Source organism: Suillus plorans, assembly GCF_016647745.1.
Source record: "Suillus plorans strain S12 chromosome Unknown HD556scaffold_4, whole genome shotgun sequence".
NCBI lineage: Eukaryota > Fungi > Basidiomycota > Agaricomycetes > Boletales > Suillaceae > Suillus > Suillus plorans.
Genome location: NW_024537388.1, coordinates 884390 through 900819, shown reverse-complemented (window position 1 = coordinate 900819; position 16430 = coordinate 884390). Strand labels below are relative to the sequence as shown.

General features: G+C 48.4%; 7 protein-coding genes across 7 annotated transcripts; 4 read left to right on the top strand and 3 right to left on the bottom strand.

The window, feature by feature from the left end:
- The first annotated feature begins 39 nt into the window (after positions 1-39).
- HD556DRAFT_1330763 (origin recognition complex subunit 3 N-terminus-domain-containing protein) lies at positions 40-2928 on the top strand. Its single transcript, XM_041301736.1, has 13 exons — positions 40-140; positions 189-219; positions 273-394; positions 441-561; positions 616-804; positions 860-946; positions 999-1092; positions 1142-1307; positions 1359-1478; positions 1526-1941; positions 2001-2195; positions 2251-2326; positions 2385-2928. The coding sequence occupies exons 1-13, from the start codon at positions 105-107 to the stop codon at positions 2847-2849; spliced, it is 2118 nt and encodes a 705-aa protein (XP_041166220.1). The 5' UTR covers positions 40-104; the 3' UTR covers positions 2850-2928.
- An 834-nt stretch (positions 2929-3762) lies between these two features.
- Positions 3763-4869, top strand: HD556DRAFT_615775 (uncharacterized protein). The gene is made up of 5 exons (XM_041311096.1): positions 3763-3905; positions 3966-4106; positions 4156-4253; positions 4308-4388; positions 4439-4869. Exons 1-5 carry the CDS (start codon positions 3846-3848, stop codon positions 4728-4730), a joined length of 672 nt encoding a protein of 223 aa, XP_041166219.1. The 5' UTR covers positions 3763-3845; the 3' UTR covers positions 4731-4869.
- Positions 4870-4908: 39 nt separating this feature from the next.
- HD556DRAFT_1330751 (Smg-4/UPF3 family-domain-containing protein) lies at positions 4909-6805 on the bottom strand. The gene is made up of 5 exons (XM_041301735.1): positions 6574-6805; positions 6400-6509; positions 6252-6347; positions 6127-6201; positions 4909-6071 (listed from the first exon to the last, which is right to left on the bottom strand). Exons 1-5 carry the CDS (start codon positions 6786-6788, stop codon positions 5200-5202), a joined length of 1368 nt encoding a protein of 455 aa, XP_041166218.1. The 5' UTR covers positions 6789-6805; the 3' UTR covers positions 4909-5199.
- A 1043-nt stretch (positions 6806-7848) lies between these two features.
- On the bottom strand, positions 7849-8688 carry HD556DRAFT_1330743 (uncharacterized protein). Its single transcript, XM_041301734.1, has 2 exons — positions 8384-8688; positions 7849-8333 (listed from the first exon to the last, which is right to left on the bottom strand). Exons 1-2 carry the CDS (start codon positions 8449-8451, stop codon positions 7946-7948), a joined length of 456 nt encoding a protein of 151 aa, XP_041166217.1. The 5' UTR covers positions 8452-8688; the 3' UTR covers positions 7849-7945.
- Positions 8557-10932, top strand: HD556DRAFT_1330731 (acyl-CoA dehydrogenase NM domain-like protein). The gene is made up of 9 exons (XM_041301733.1): positions 8557-8593; positions 8738-8930; positions 8983-9184; positions 9238-9357; positions 9405-9554; positions 9611-10127; positions 10185-10227; positions 10281-10292; positions 10348-10932. Exons 2-9 carry the CDS (start codon positions 8810-8812, stop codon positions 10851-10853), a joined length of 1671 nt encoding a protein of 556 aa, XP_041166216.1. The 5' UTR covers positions 8557-8593; positions 8738-8809; the 3' UTR covers positions 10854-10932.
- A 1696-nt stretch (positions 10933-12628) lies between these two features.
- HD556DRAFT_1330718 (uncharacterized protein) lies at positions 12629-14061 on the bottom strand. Its single transcript, XM_041301732.1, is given in 8 exon segments — positions 12629-13028; positions 13150-13153; positions 13171-13248; positions 13302-13358; positions 13409-13440; positions 13499-13558; positions 13612-13743; positions 13802-14061. 8 exon segments carry the CDS (start codon positions 13874-13876, stop codon positions 12816-12818), a joined length of 651 nt encoding a protein of 216 aa, XP_041166215.1. The 5' UTR covers positions 13877-14061; the 3' UTR covers positions 12629-12815.
- Positions 14062-15968: 1907 nt separating this feature from the next.
- HD556DRAFT_1226835 (uncharacterized protein) lies at positions 15969-16430 on the top strand (the record flags this gene model as incomplete). Its single annotated transcript, XM_041297116.1, has 1 exon — positions 15969-16430. One exon carries the CDS (start codon positions 15969-15971, stop codon positions 16428-16430), a length of 462 nt encoding a protein of 153 aa, XP_041166214.1.

Below are 16430 nucleotides of genomic sequence, written 5' to 3'. Positions count from 1 at the left end.
TTGTGTTTTCTTCAGGGCAGGTCAAAGCCCGTCCACAACCAGACTTTACACAAGGTTGTTACAAGGCTTATGGCACTCCTTGAACTTCGATCATTTCAGTCCATATGGCAGTCGACACAGATTTAGAGGATGTCAATCAGGTGAGTCCCGCACAAATGTCTATCATGTCTGTTGATTTTGCTTTTCAGACCACAGTCTACATCCCATTCGATGATTCTGGTAGCATAAATATACTTTTTATCCGTAATATCCAGCTGAAATACATGGCTCAGACGATGCGAATACCAATGGAGTACCACCATCCCTGTTCCCCGAGCGAGATTTTCACCAAGGATGTCAACTTCGCTTTCAAACGTGTAAGGCAGCCTGGGGCAAATGTTTGAAGAGGATGCAGGTGTGTGTTTCACTTGTTCTTCATTTTGAGAGTCTCACATGAATAGGAACTCATTCACTCACTGCACGCGCCGGTCGTGGAGAGTGTTGTCGAGCAAGTTAAGAAGTCTTATACGGATGAGCTTCCGGGGCTACCGTACCCCGAGTTGCCTGTCATATCTGTCACATGTACGTTTTGCTTGTTTGAGTTGAGATACTGCCTCCCAATTTTTATTCTGACAGCATCCAGCACGTCATCTTCTCTCTTTGACGAGATTTCCTTCCGACTAGAGGAAAGCACAGACGAGCTTTTCGATGACTTAAATGATCATTTCGTGACACACGTCTTTCCAAGTGATTGCGCAACTATCACAGGAACTATGAAGACAATTGTGACAGGTTTTGTATCCCGATCTCCTACCGGAGGACAAGGTACTTGCGCACGACTCTTTGACCATCTAATTTATTAATACCCCAATACCTTCAGACATAAAGCGCAAACCATCTACCTCCCTGGCAGCATATGATATCGCTCTCCTTGAGGCATGGTATCGAGCCGTATGCGATGCGCGAGGTAAGGGGCTTGAATAATCCCTTTCCTGCTGTTTGCTGAGTGAAATCAAAAGACGATCGTCACCACAGGTCACGTCTGGTGGTTGTAATGCATGACTTCGAACAACTAGAGCCTCAGGTGGTTCAAGACATGTTTGAAATTTGCAGGTCAGACAGTTCTTGCTGATACTTGTCTTCTTAACCAAATATTACCTAGCTCACACATCCCATGCTTACCGCTGGTGTTTATCCTCGCGCTAGCTTCGCCCCCTTCCCCGTCTTATATTCGTGCTACATACCCTCACTCTATGCTGGCATTGCTGCGAGTGAGAGACTGCCCTTTCCCGCTAGCTGAAAAATCACTGCACGACATTTTATTGGAGGTTGATCAAAACTTGATGTCACCATGAAGACACTAACAGAATCTTTTTAAGACATTTTTTGATCCTGTGTTTGAGCCAGATATCATGATTGGCCCGACAACCATCGACTTTGTAGTCGAGTTTTTTACTCGTCACACTTCGTCACTTGACGGTCTATTATCCGTACTTCAAGTAAGTTATTCCTTCTTGTAATAGTCCATAACTAACGCAAGTAATAGTTGGCTCACATGAAACATTTTGAAGAGCCCCTCAGCGTTCTCGTTCCTGCTCAAGCGTTAGGACGGTCCAAGGATGCTTCAAGGCTGCTCCTTACGCCTGACGCTTTCCCCTTCCTCGATGCCCTTTTTGCTCGGGTGCACAGATCGGCGCTTATTGCGCCTGTAGAACATGCTACGAGTTGGCGAGATGCCACTGTCGATTTACTCCTATCTTCTGTGGAGACTGCACGCGATACTTTCCGAATGCGCGCCAAGCTGCTCCGTGTAGCATTTCGGCTTGTGCTCCTTGTCCGCCGATTTATGCTGGTGCATGGGCATAAGATCGTTCAGAGCGACCAAGCGATGCCTGATTTGATGTGTCTGGCGTTGCGAGGCCGTCTGGGCAGTGTATACGGTCATCTGTGTTCTATAGTCAGGTGTGTGAATTTCGATTGCACTCCCGACGGGGGCAGCTAGCTGTTGCTGATCTCTGTAGGAATCTTCCCGCAGCGCAACTTGAGGACTTTGTGCAAGAAGTACATAATTTCTTCGAGAATGTTCCTGAGGACGTAAAAGCGGAGGAAGGCGAAGTCATTTCGCGCGTAGAAACAGCATATAAGATGTTCTGTCGGGAAGAAAACGCCCGGGACATATCCAATCCGCTCGGAAACTGGTTGTCAGAGTATTTCAAGTATGCAACCGCAGTTATCATTGCAGTTGATTGATCTGAAGTTCATAATCCTCAGGTTACGCATAGTTGCACTGGAAGATGCTCCGTTATGGGACATCTGGTACACCGGCTCGACGCCATTTCCGTCCGAGGTACCCCTTGCTTGTTATTAAATGGATGCAAGCTAATTCGCCCTCTTTTTTGTTTCAGTTAATCAATCCATCGCCTTGCGCATCCATCCTCGCGGGATTGATCCATCCCCAAGACTACGTGCCTGCCGAACAACGGAATGGAGATGACGAAGATGACGACCTGCCCGACATAAGTATTCTTTTCAAGGGCTACCTGGAAAGCGCAAAGATGATCAATGTCTATGACTGGTTTCAGTCATTCATGGTCTTCTTGGAAGGCCGGAAGCGGCGTGTTGAAAAGACCCATATTCCTGATGGTGCGAATGGAACCTCTAGGACGCCATCGAGGAAGAAGGGAAAACAAAAGCAGGTAGAGGATGAGGTCGTTGGTGAGGACGCGGGAGAAGATGAAGAGGAATGGCTCGTGGAGGTACAAGCACGGTTCATCCGCGCCCTTCAGGAGCTAGATTACCTCGGATTCATCAAGCATACTGGGAGAAAAGTAGACCATGTCATGCGGACTGTTTTCGACTCTCCGGAGTAATCGAACGGGTACTATTGTTTGCGTGTGAAAAATAGATGTCATGTCATTTCATGGGTGGGCCTTGTTTGTCACCGTCCGTCGTTTCAATCATCATACCAGTCAATCCCGCCTCGATGAAGGCCTTTCTACCGAACTTCGGAATAAAGAAAAAACCCCAATCAAACGTGGATTTGTACGTGGACGGTCTTCAACCTACGTCAAGTTTACTTACATAATCATTTCGTCCACACGAATGTCAGACAAGATTGACGAGACATATGTACATAATTCAGGCACAACGTTTTTGTTTGGCGCGCCCGCCGGCCTATTATCAGCCAGTATGGACTTTACCGTTTACGACCATCATCACCTCATTGCACGGCGCTAAACACGTCAACAAGACACGTCGAACCGACGTCGAACGTGACACTCATAGGGCTGCTCAGAGCTGACCCAAGGACTGTCAGCATCACCGAGAGCACGGATTCACAAACAAGATCTTAATCCGCTATGGATGAGACTTCGTGAGACTTGCATCGCATGTCGGCGTCACGACCGTCGCGTTAGATTGTGTGTCGGCGGTTTGCCATCACACAGGCTTAAATTTAAACACTAAGCACAATTCGTAAGTCATAGCTCAGCTAAAATTCTCCCGATGGCAAGTACATATAAGTTTATAACGCTCCGTGCGCTCACACTATGTGAGAGCGTGAGTGCCATTTTATCATTGAACCACTATGATTGGCTGATGCAGAGAGTGGCATGTGCAGAGTATTCGGGTTGCTCTAGCCAGGCACATGGGATAATCGGGACAGCAGACGGTTGCCTACGGTTGCTTGGATGTCTGTGAATTCTTTTTGCGCAAGTCATAAAAAGTTCGAACTCCGTTGGCTGTATTCCCGTCGTCGCCCTGCTGACTTCTCTCTTTAGTCTTCGTATCATTCTGCATAGACTTTTGCTTTTTACAAGCACTCCACACTCTCTTGAACAACACTCATTTTTTATAGTAAACAAACAATGTTTAGCAAGGCTGTCATTTCTTTCGCTCTTGCGGGCTCCGCGCTCGCCAACGTCTTCGTGCGTATTCGTTCTTAGATTTCTTATTGTCGAATTGAAATGATTCACCTGGCTGCGAAGATCACCTCCCCTGTTGCAAGTTCCACTTTTACTGCTGGTCAACAGGCGACTATCAACTGGCAAGACGATGGCCTATCTCCGAACCTCACTTCTTTCGGTGCTTCTCTCGTTGGTATCTACGCTGGTAACGCCAACCAACAGGTCAGTTATCAGTCTGAAGTAAACAAGACAACAGTCTTATTTTTGCCAGACATTACTCCAAACCATCAGCTCCAGCGTTGACGTGTCGACCACTTCGTCGATTGTTTTCACCCCCGATGGGACCATTGGACCAGACAGCAATGAATAGTAAGAGCCCTGCTCTGTCTTGTCCACGGCCAGGTCGATTCAACTTCTTTCTAGTTTTGTTCGCTTCACATCAATCAACCTGAAAGATGCTACGAACTCTCAATTCCCTGCGGAGGCCTTCTCTGCTAAATTCACGTGAGTAATTTTCATGTTTCGTCCAAGATAACTCACCACGGGCGCTACAGGATGACTGGCATGACCGGAACGTTCAACGCCACTGTACAAGCTGAGATCAACGGGCAATCAACAGCACCTATTGGCGCACCTGCAACTTCAACTGCAACTGGAACTTCTAGTGCTTCTGGATCTATGAAAACCATTTCCACGTCCTCCATTGCCTCCAATTCCGGCTCACAATCATCCACTTCAACTTCAGCCACTGCTACCAAGACTGGCGCCGCTGGCAAGGTTGGCATCACTGGTATTACATGCTTCGTTGGTGCTGCTGCATCTCTCCTTGGGGCAATGCTTTTGTGATTATCTCATTTTGATTTGACTTCCTTCGATCGATATTTTATAGCGGAATTTGGATATACCTGAACTCATTTACTCTGATGGGATGCTGCTCTTATAACAAGGTTCTGTGTCAATATAGCGTGGCAGTAGAAATATTGTTATAATGGGAACGGAACAACTGATTTCGATTGCTGATTACTCTGCGTGTAAGAGAACGACTAGTAAACACTGCATGGAGGTGCTGGGTCTGACTACCAACATTAAATCTACTCAAAGGGATTCGTAAAAAGTATCAGTCATGCTGCAAGAGGTTGGTGCTGGGCTAGCGCGAAGTGAACATACATGGCTGTCACTGCTTGTGGTGGCCCGACTGGATTCCAAGTGCCAACTGTGTTGCAATGAACCGTGCAGCGCAACTGAAAGGCCACCAGCCTCGCGGTGGCGTTTATGGCGGACAAAAAGTAGGCTTGTATACTTAATGACGTTGCACTTAGCCACCACGAGGAGCTCCCCTACCTCTGCCACGCCCTCTCCTCTGTGTCCCCCCTCTGCCAACATGCGAATCAGCAGTAGGAGGGCTTTGAGGAACATGATTAGGCTGAGGACGTTGCATAATCATAGGGTTCCCAGGAGCGTGTCCATCCCCGCGCTGCAGAATACTGGGAACAGCAGGGCTGAGAGAAGAGGATGCAAAGGTATCCTTAGGTTTATCCGGAACATCTTTTTGCACAGCCTCTCTCGCGGGAGCTGGTTGGGCATCTTTCTCGCGTTTCTTTCCTCCGCTGGGGCCGACTGCACCACTTAACGCGGCCTCGAAATGCCGTCCAAGACCAACGACTGGACGTCCCCTGCGACTGCTTGCAGGTGGTGCGGCCTCTGCACTGGCAGGAGTAGGCTGTGCCGCTGGTTTAGGAGGGAGAGACGCAGCGAGTACTTTAGGCGGTTGCTGACGACTCTGCGAGGAGCGGCGTTGTCGAGGAACAGCGGATGCTTGTGAAGGAGGTTTGGCTGGCAGATTAGCATGCCCTGAAGAGGCGCCTTTCGATGCAGCAGGAGTCGTTTGCGCGGTCTGGGCAGGAGGACCAGTCTGCTGTGCGGCCGCGGCCGCAGCAGCGGCTTTCTTCGCTTTGCGGCTGAGGGGTGGAGCAGGTTTGACTTCGGGCTGCTTCTGCGATGCTGCAGCAGGGACGGCAGCTTTCTTCTTGACCTCTTCTTTCCTGGCAGTAGATGCGATAGAAGTGTCCTTGTAGTGTGCATGGTTACGGAGGATAGCTTCTTTGTCCTTCTGAGCTGACTTCTCTGCCTTCAGTGCTTCAAGGAGAGGCGTAGTTTTTGGAGCGGCGGGTGGTTGAGATGCTGCAACTGATCATAAAACTAACATCAGAAATAATGTTACTATACATCACGCGATCCTCACTCATTGCTTCAAGGGACGCATGCTCGGATTTCTCAGCGTTGTTGAGCGCTTCGAGGAAAGAGATGTAATCTTCGTCTATCAATCATTTGAGCATGATGGGAATTTCACCGCTGATCCAACTGCACCTTTATCGATCGTTGCGTTTCTCGCATCGGTCTTTTTCTTCTCAGAGGGTATCTTCTGGAACGGAGCGAACTCCACTACTGCCTGAGACTCATTGCCTGCAGCAAAGATCACTTGACTGCAACTGCGCTATGCTCGATTATCACAAACCTGCCTTGTCCCTGAAGAGATGACCATCGTATTCACGACTGAATGTCGCGAGCACCTCCTCATTCTTGAATGCAATATACGCACGCGAAGAGACATTCTCCTGGTTTGCCCTGCCAACACATCGCCGCACTGAATCAGTCACTCACGCCGCAAGGATACAGTAATAGAACAGACCTCTTGCTCAACTTCCCGGCATGATACACTTTCCAAGTAACAGAGTCATCCGTGACCCATGTTTGAACGCTCTGCCAAAATATTCCTTCGGGGAGATTGGGGGGTAGACGGCGCACGACGGTTTTCAGGCGTTCAGTTGCATTTGCTGGAACCTGGGGCTTGGGATCTTTCTGCTTCTGCTTGGCTTGATTGCGCTTGGGTTCTGCAACGGACATCGAATTGCAACGGCGCTTGCATGCGAGGGGGTAATCTGTAGCTTGACAGCGGGTACAGGCTTATTGTGGTAATTTACTCTCACTCTACTTAAGTGCCGACTTTTCAACTCGAACGTCGACATGAAAGAATCCAAACTGCTGATCAGAGTCAGCCAGACTCCCTAGACAATGTACAGTTGCACATTCCTCGCCTTGCAATCCAACAACAGGGATAACGTAAATTTCGAGGAGACTGATCGACGTCAAGCCTCGACTCTCAAGAGCGGTCGAAGTACCATCCCACCGTGACCGGCGTATATGGCTGGTTACTACCCAGGTCGCCAATTTATCACCTTGCGCAATGCAGAGCGGCGTGCTTTGTATTTTACTCGAGATCCGGGCTTTTTGTGAACTATCATGCATAGTGACCATGCGGCACATTTGCACTTTCTTCTCACTTCTCTTTTCTTTTTCCTCTCTGATAACGGTTTGTACGGCCGTCTTGCAATTGGGTGTCAACGTTCATGCATTGGACGCAGATTGGCCAAATATTTTCGCATAGCAAACGCGCATCCAATAATCAAAGCCCACTCCCACCACGCAGATCCAGTGTGATGAAACGAGCGAACCGCCAATAGGTAGCGGACCTGATGGTCACTCGTCCGTTTATAGTTTTGTCCCCTGATTTCGTTCTCATCCGTTCTACCACCGCAGTACAATCTATTTTGTTCTTCCTTCTGGAGCTTCGCCAGGACTCTCGGATCTAGAAGCTTGAGACAGTCAAAGGCAAGAAGGCATGGCATGTCCAAGAGTTTCCCAGTGTGCTGATTCTAACATAGAATGGTCTAAACACCAAGCACGCCTCTTCTGATACCGAGGGGTCGCAGGATGATAACGCAAGTCAACTGCTAGGCATCACTGTGACATCAACCCCTTGACCTGGCGAAAGGCTTGCTCGAAACTATCGTGAACATTCTTTAGCTAATACTGTTTTTTATTATTATTTTTTATTCCAATTTTTGTCCGGTTGGGGTGTAATACCCTATGCAGGACAATACTATCTAGGAAAGGGGGACACCTGTGTCCCCCACCGTGTCTCCGACTCTGCAAATGCCCCAGTGGAGGTTTGACTCCACTGGTCCGCCGTTCCTGCCGGCCGTTTTAGGTGCACGAGTCTACTACTCCACGGGGCCGTTTCTGATACTGCTCGTTTGTATGTAGGCCTGTCGCGTGGATATACAAATACTCGGACCGCCGAGGCGGTCGTTGTACGAGGGGAGTAAATGGAGCGCGGATAGAAAGGTAAAGGTAAGTTTGGACTGGCACGGCGTGCTGCTGTCTGATCCGTTCTGTACCGTGTAACTCTTCGACGAAGCTAATACTGTTATCCTTAGGTTTGTACATTCAGTTGACAAGATCGATTCCGAGTTTGATTTCCTAGCAATCATTGACAAGTTCACCCCGTTTGTTCTTCGTATTTGATTGTATAATGAGAAAACGCGAACACGTTGATGCGAACATCTCCAGTTCTGCCAGTGGAGTCGCGATAGAAGTGTCATAACGCCAGTAATTCTTTTTGTCAATTTGATATCTGCTTCGACCAACGACACCAGCAGAGGTCGCCATACAACACAACACAGCATGACGCAATAGCCACGACACAGCATGACGTGATGGACAACATGCCGGCGGTTATGCATTATGTGTCAGATGTGTTGCCCCACTGCGCGATCGGTGGAACAGAAGGCTTATCCTGAGCAACAACCAAGACAAGCATTTACGAAACACCCACCAAATATGGCTGGTACAGAACAGGTGTCGACCAGACTTTTTTGGACTTGAAAGTTTACCTCATCATGGACTACTACATGATTGTGGCCATCGTTAACCCATAATGACTAGATGAGCGCGGCGTCCTTCACGTACGTTCTTATAAAGGTATTGGTATTACAGTGGCAGTGACTATCCAGTATATAACAGACGAGAGTCGGAGAAAGGAAAGTAACATACTTTGTTCCCCCACTCCGAGACATTCCATTACTATGACATCTACGTCACAGCTTTGTCAGTCAGATCTATTCAAGAAACGCTCCGAGCTCCTCAGCCGCGATGCTCGAGTGGTTCTCTCATACGATAGAGCCAAGGCCATTGGCTTAGCATTCGGTGCGTATCAAGCTGTTTTGTTCACGGGGCATGTCTTGATCTCGTATTGCAGGCATCACTTTCAACGACATATTGAATTTGACGCAAAACTTTTGGGACATACACACCCACCCGAACATGGTCCTAGATGGGGCCGCGTGTACGCTGCTGACCATCCAGTACAATTTGGTCGCTGGAACGCTTGCAAAATATGCTGCGACTACTAGACCTGATTTGGTCTCCCTCGTCGAGGACATTCTTCGGTGGGATGTCATGTGAGCAAACTTTCATGTCCATTTTGCAGAGGCACTACATAATCTCTTTGCAGTGGTCAATTCTGCCTTACCGAGCTTGGGAGAGGCATAGACATCTTCCGAATGAAGACATCAACGACACTTCTTCCAACAGGCGAATTCGATCTCCATACACCGTCGCCCTCGGATGCCAAGTACGAGATCAGTATATATTCGATAGCTACTAATCATGGTGACGCAGGTTCATGCCACCAACCATTCCAATGAAAGGTCTTCCATGCGTCGCCGTTGTTTTCGCACAACTGTACGTGGACGGCGAATGCCGCGGACCTCGACCGTTTCTTGTGAATCTGAACGACGGATATCATATGTGCAACGGGGTGACTTCGATGCGAGTGGCTCTTTAAATTTATCTCACCGCTTTCAAACTTATTGCTCTATGACTAGGTTGCTACCACCTAGAGGAGGCTCGTCCCCCGTCAACCATGCGCTCACAAGCTTCCATCACGTCCGCTTACCGCCTTCGGCCCTTCTCGGGGACCTCGCCAAATCCAACACAATCCATCGTGACTTCATGTCGTCTATATGGCGTGTTATGGTCGGGTCGCTAGCGCTCAGCTCACTTGCGATACCTTATCTCCAGGTGGGATCGTTCGTCGCCGCGCGTTACTTTCAGCGTCGTCATGTCACCAGTTTGCAAGGAAATCCTTTGCCCATAATTTCATACCGAACGCAACAGCTCCCTCTATTACACGCCATTGCTCAGGCGTTCGTTCTGAGAGCGCTTCACAAATGGGCTATCGAACATTTTATGGACAAGAATCTTGATGTTCGTGTGCGACATGGCATTGCGGCTTGCTGTAAAGCAGTCATGATTCAGCATGCACAAGTTGCAAATTATGTCCTATCTGAAAGACTGGGAGCTCAAGGCCTCTTCGAATATAATCAGCTGTCCAACTTTTATGTACGAGCGCCTTCTCTTTGACGCTCATGTTACAGCAAGAATTAACCTGTTTCACAGAGCGAGATGAGGGGAGTCAGCATCGCTGAAGGTGACATTTTAGGTAGGTGACATTTTAGCCTTCTCCGGTGACGTGATGCTGATCAAAGTTTCCAGCGCTTTCCATGCGTCAGTGCAGTACATCGATGTTTGCACAAACCAAAGATTTACAGATAAATTATAGGACTCGTCGCAGATACCTTGTCGCAAACGTACGAGTTACCTTTCTCGACACACCCAGATGGGCCACTTGCGATGCATGAAATCTCGTTATTCGATGAGGCAACCGAGACAGTTTTCTCCTCATCCGATTTCACGCAAGCGTTCATGCAATATGTGCAACCACGATGTCAGCTAATGGTCGAATCCATGGGACACCGCATGGCCTGTGACGCCGCTGTCGACCAAGGGGTCCCCCAATGTCTTGTTGATCTGTATCTCATCAATGCGATCAAGACAGATGCTGCGTGGTATGTAGAACATGGCGTGTTTACGCGGAAGGCCATCGTGCATGTGGAGGATGCTGCTTTGTCGGCAGCTTTGCCTCGCCTGGAGGAGTTGCTCACTGCGATGGAGGTTGAGCCATACGTGTCGTCACCCATCATATCGGATAAGTGCTGGGAGGAATTTAGCAAGACATTGCCTGTCTATAGCTCCCATCAGGCTCAGGTACCAGCGGCGCGACTTTAGTTTTGGAGCGAGCTCGGATTTAAAGCTCTGTCCATACAACCTTGTATAAAATATGATGGATCTTTGGCGATGGTTGCTCCGTCAAGTTACTCATTCTTCATATCAACATACCAAGCTCTTCTGGAGCCTCTTGAAGGATCTAGATCACAATTATGTTAGTTATATAAACAGTTCAAGAAGAGATACAGACGAGATGGCCAGACGTCTTGAAGGTGACGTTAGATGAATTGGCGGGCCGGCACCAAGCACGCTACTTCCTCGCTTCCATCTGTCGGATAACAGCGAACTTAGTCCTGCCGCCTTGGCTTACACATCCTGGCTTGAGTTTCCGGGAAGAATCCACAGTAGCTCAATCTTTTCGTCAAGCGTTTCCATCAATTCCTATGTTTCACGGCTAGCTCGTGGGTTCGCAAGGACAAGAGCCTCGTGAACGGGGGGCGTTTTCAATCTGACGCCTCCGTTATCATCCTCTTACAGTCCGAAACCAACATAGAGCTGAAGGACGTCGGGACTCTGCCAAGCGGAGAACATGGGTGAAGATTTAAAAGAATGCAGAGCGTCTCCTTTGCAATCACAGTCAGGAGTACTCCGACACAAGAGTAAAGTTTGACGGGTCCTTCATGAGGCTTGAATGGCACCCATGAACGCGGTTTCACGGTCGTCCGGAGCGTTGTAGGATCCGGAGTGTAGTGATATGAAGATCAGACAATCATTACAGGCGCGACTCAGGATGCCACTGCAGACACTCTGCGATAATCTCTGGGAGATCCTTGACCCCTCATTGGTGATACAATGCTTTCTATGTGATACTGCAGCACTGCAGCAGTACTGAGTATTGGCGTGACCGTCGATCATGCACGGCCAGGTGTTCACAATCATCCTCCCCAAACACTTGAGCCCGCATCTCTCCCAAGTGCATAAACTGCCAGTGGTCTCGGGCTGGGCGTGGCTCATGCACGAAGAGGACTGACAGCTGTAGCCTAATGTCAGGAAAAAGATCATTAAGAGATCCATCTAGATCATCAGTGTCATAAGCCGGATCCACAGGATAGTGGGATGACACTCATTGTAAAAAGGTGCGAATTTTCAAGCTAGGCGCGAGTTTGTTTGTCGTCAGTTCTATGCTTACACTCTTTATAGTTACTATATTTATTAATCCGCAGGTTCGCAAGTGAATTGCAACCACGCCTAGTCTTCCCTAAGCAGACCCAATGCAGAGTGTATTGATCATGCAAAACAAATACACGACTCGGAGGGTAGAGGCTAAAGAACGTGCCACAGGCTCGCAAGAACTGAACCCATTAAATTGATCCACGAGGCCGTAAGTGCAACACCGACCCCGTAGGTCCTCAATTCGCTCGAGAAACGCCGAGTTCCATCTGATGTCAGTAGAGACAATTTCCAAGGCCATGTCTACCCCTTGGCTGCAAAGGACGCGAAGGAGTGTGACTGCCCAGCCGGGTTGTCGAGTTGACTCTTTCTTTCGTACGTACCCATCCTTTTCTGTTACACTCGTTATACGTCTCATATACGTTCACCTTTGATTCTTCGTCTCTATCAGCATATCAACGGCTCTCCCTTAAAACAATCTCTCTGTCTTTTGATTTAAGACTGAGGTGAATCTCTTATTTACAGTTCTGTATACACTTTCCTAGACATTACCCTAGGCTACCTAATCCCTTTCCTGTTCCTAGGTGCATAGTATAGGTAGTATGATCCATAGCTAGGGTGACCTTTCAGACTAAGTCCTTTGGACATTCGCAGTTCTAGCCTCTTCATTCGTAAGATTGACGTCGATCAATTAATCGCTATGATATCAACAAACAAACACGTGAAAACTGTCAAGAATAATACAATAAAGTGTCATGCATCGCCATCGGCAAAACGTCTCTGAAAGGGTATTCAAAGAGAAAATGAAGGTATCACGATCACAGTCCTCTAACCCTCTAAACTACCAACACTTCAGAATACTAGAGCACCAGCTAAAGCGAGAATAAGACCACCGGCCAATGAGGTTGAAGCACCAGCGCGAGTGGCAGCGCCGGATTGGGTTGCCGACGGGGTCGCGCTAGTAGCAGCGCTGGTGGCAGTGGTACTGTGGGTGCTTGTACCAGAAGAAACAGTAGAGGGCACGGAAAGGGTGCTTGCAACGGAGGGCGAAGTTTGTGTGCTAGATGGGACAGCGAGCGTAGTTTTACTTGATATGAAGCTACTTGGAAGCGGAGTAGATGAAGCCACTGACCCAGAGCTAGAACCACCTGTAGAGGTAGAATTAGCCACTGAGGTCGTAGTTCCAGCTACGGAGGAGAGTCCAGTCGAACTACCTCCAAGTGTCGAAGATCCAGATGTTGTTGAAGTGGTGTCAGTGGTAGAACTTCCAGTCGAACCGCCGACGCTGCAAGGTGCATTGTCATCGATGATGTATTGAACAAAGGAAAAAATACTAACCTAAAAGTACCGGACCAGCTCTGGTAACCGTCGCTGGTTGAAGTGAACACCAGGTAACTGCGTCGCTTATTAGATGTAACTCAAGTTGAAATAATGGTTGAACACACTAGCTGCCATCGTCGCTAGTGGATGGGCTGGGCTGTGCAATTATGCGCGGTGATTAGCGAATTGATAAATATGAAATGAAAGACACGTACAGTGAATGTGAAGGAATGCGCGCTGGCAACGTTGACGGAGGGAAGCGACTGCGTCAGGACCTGCAAGACGACATGCGTGCGTGAGTAGTTGACTGGGGCTGCAACCTCTTTACCATCTCGCCGTTGTACAAGCCAACAGTGCATTCTCCAATGTCGCTCAGGAGAGGGCTCTGACCATCGTCAACCCACTCTACGCTGCAGGGCTGACCTGCTTGGCAAACAGTTGATTGTACCGGGCTCGTTACCTGTTTGAAACCAAAAAAAGTCAACCAAAAAATATTAAATGGGGCGACGACGACTGACATAGACACCGGCTTGAACAAACGCAAGGCGGGAAACAAGGAGAGCGAGAGAAACAAGGGTCTTGGAAGTGAACATCGTGAAAGGGGCTTGAATTAGTACTTAGTACAGGGAGATTTTTTTGGAGCTGGTGGGATACAAGAGCAAAAGCTGAGAGAGCGTAATGAAAGAATGTTGAATTTATGGGCTCAGGGAAGCGAGCAACGTTGCAACCATGAATGGGATGGGTGTTAACAATTTACACAAAGAATCTGAGACGGATTCGATTTCCTTATGTAATTACGTACAACTTAGTTGCACAAGTTGATCTTCTCACGTTGAATTCCCGTTCAAATTGATTTCCCAGTTTCAAACCAAATTCTCCCTCGAGATCATCATGCGGGATACTAACTCCATTCGAACAGGATAAGTAGTAGACCATCACTCTCGCTCTCGGCGTTCCTGCTCGAGTGGTTGACCGTCTCAAGCGCTAACTTGGCGAGCATTACAACAACAATCGGCGTGCAATTAATATCCGAATAGGGACGCTACACTAGTCACATCACTGACCTCCATTTGATCATCCTCTAGAACTTTACCTCGGGGTCTCCACGAGGATCCAGCGCTAGTGAGTATCCTTTTATCTTCATGTCAAAGCAACCAAGCCCTCTTTCACCGCTTCAGAGTGTACTGCCATCTAATTGCCATTCAACCCTACTGGCTACGCATTAAACCCGAGAGCAACAAGAAAGGGAGTCAAATTCCTACATATTCCTATGTGCTCCATGACACGTCATATGAGTCCGTGAGGACCTGTGTATGCGTTGGTGTGGTTAATGCTCCAACATATATCCCGGCACTGCGCACAACCCACCCTGCGTGACGAACTCATGTGGTACAGCACATCAATCGGTGCTAGTCGCGAAGTCGGCCCTTCCTGGTCCTTTTTCATTGACACGATCTACTCAGCCTCTGAAAGCATTGACCTCAGGCTAACACACTGCCTAGCATAACACGGAGATTGTATCCCACATGTGTCCAAGTGCCATCGAACGTTGTAACGCGAAAGCTGGCCCCATTTGACATGAATCATGACCTCAAACGGCAGAACCAATGTAACGTTGTCAGGTGTTAATGGCCGCACTTCTCCGGCGCCATCTCGTATACGGCCCTTCACCGATCATCATTCGGCATATACATATGTACATACAACCTGTGACATGCCGTGAAACATGCTTGCGAATCTGGTATCGGAAGAAAGATACAATTTTCCAGCACGTGCATGCCGCAGCTGTCATCAGGGAGAGTACTGGTCAGGTGGGTCAGATGCAGATGGTCATAACAATTACTAAACACAAGTACATGGCGATGCCTTGAAGCCCTTCTCCCATTCGCTCCCGGTAATATCAACGGAAACTGAACTCGCATCGGAATGTATCTTATCTACAAGTCGGAGTCTCCCGTCGATGCGAATGCGGTATCCCCATGAGCTCAATGTCGCCTTGTATAATCTGCGACCAACCTCTGACAATTACGTGATAACATTAGCACTCTGACATCTGTGAGTTATCAATCACTTTTCAAGCTTTAGCATTCTACGATCCGTCTTCAACCGCCCTTTCTCTCGAAACCGAATCGCAGAGTTTCTGAACCTTCGTCATCAGAACTGTACTACGTGGCTTATCAACATTTCTATCAATAGATGTTGACATTCTGGAGTATACAGCTTGGGCGGAACTGGTGCAGGTGACCGAAGAGCCTCACAAGGTTTCGATTCCTACCATGAGGGATCCGACGGGCTCTATCTATGATATCCCTGCCTCCGGAGCCAAGATCATGACCAGTCGTAACCATGGACAGTAGGTTGACGTCACAAGACAGCTGGTAATCATCGGCTGACGGACATGAATATAGAACAAACCGTCCATTCCTACAACCTCTCATTGAATTCCCTGCTCTCACCAATATAATTACAGTCTACATGTTGTGTTGTTACAAGTTAATAGCCGACACAATGGACAAGAATGACTGCGTTTCGGGGGCATTGCGGCCACAGGATAATCGTGGCCACAGTGGCATAGTTGTGGCACATTGTAGAATAAAAAGAATGTGACATCGAGGTTATCCTGGCAATCGACAGTCTTTTCCGACGACTCTCACACAACCCTCACACACCATGCCAACTACCCCTATGCCGACGAGAGGTGTTGGTGATCTGTCCCAGGTGTATGGCGACGATTGGTCAGACAAAGAAGTCTTTCTGCAGGCTACTGGGCTTCACAAGGACTCCAACCCCAGTAATCCCAGACACGTCCTCATCTACTGGGTGAACGCCGCTCTTAGCGGTGGCTTTGAAGTCTGGGATATCACCCAGCTCGAGACGCACGGGCACTGGCACCAGTACCATTATCCCAATGCGCTCAAAGTCAACACAAAGGAACGCTCACGCAACCAGACAATATCCTTGGGGATATTCACATCGGAACAGCGCGAGCAACTGCTTGAACTCGCAGCGGATGTAGAATATGATCAAGTTACCACCGAAAGCTGCATCTGGATGCGTAACCTCCTCGCGAAGATGGCTGAAGAAAAGCTCATATCTCACCATTTATTTAATACCATCCGAGAGGATGTGCCTCTCCCTTCTGCATGA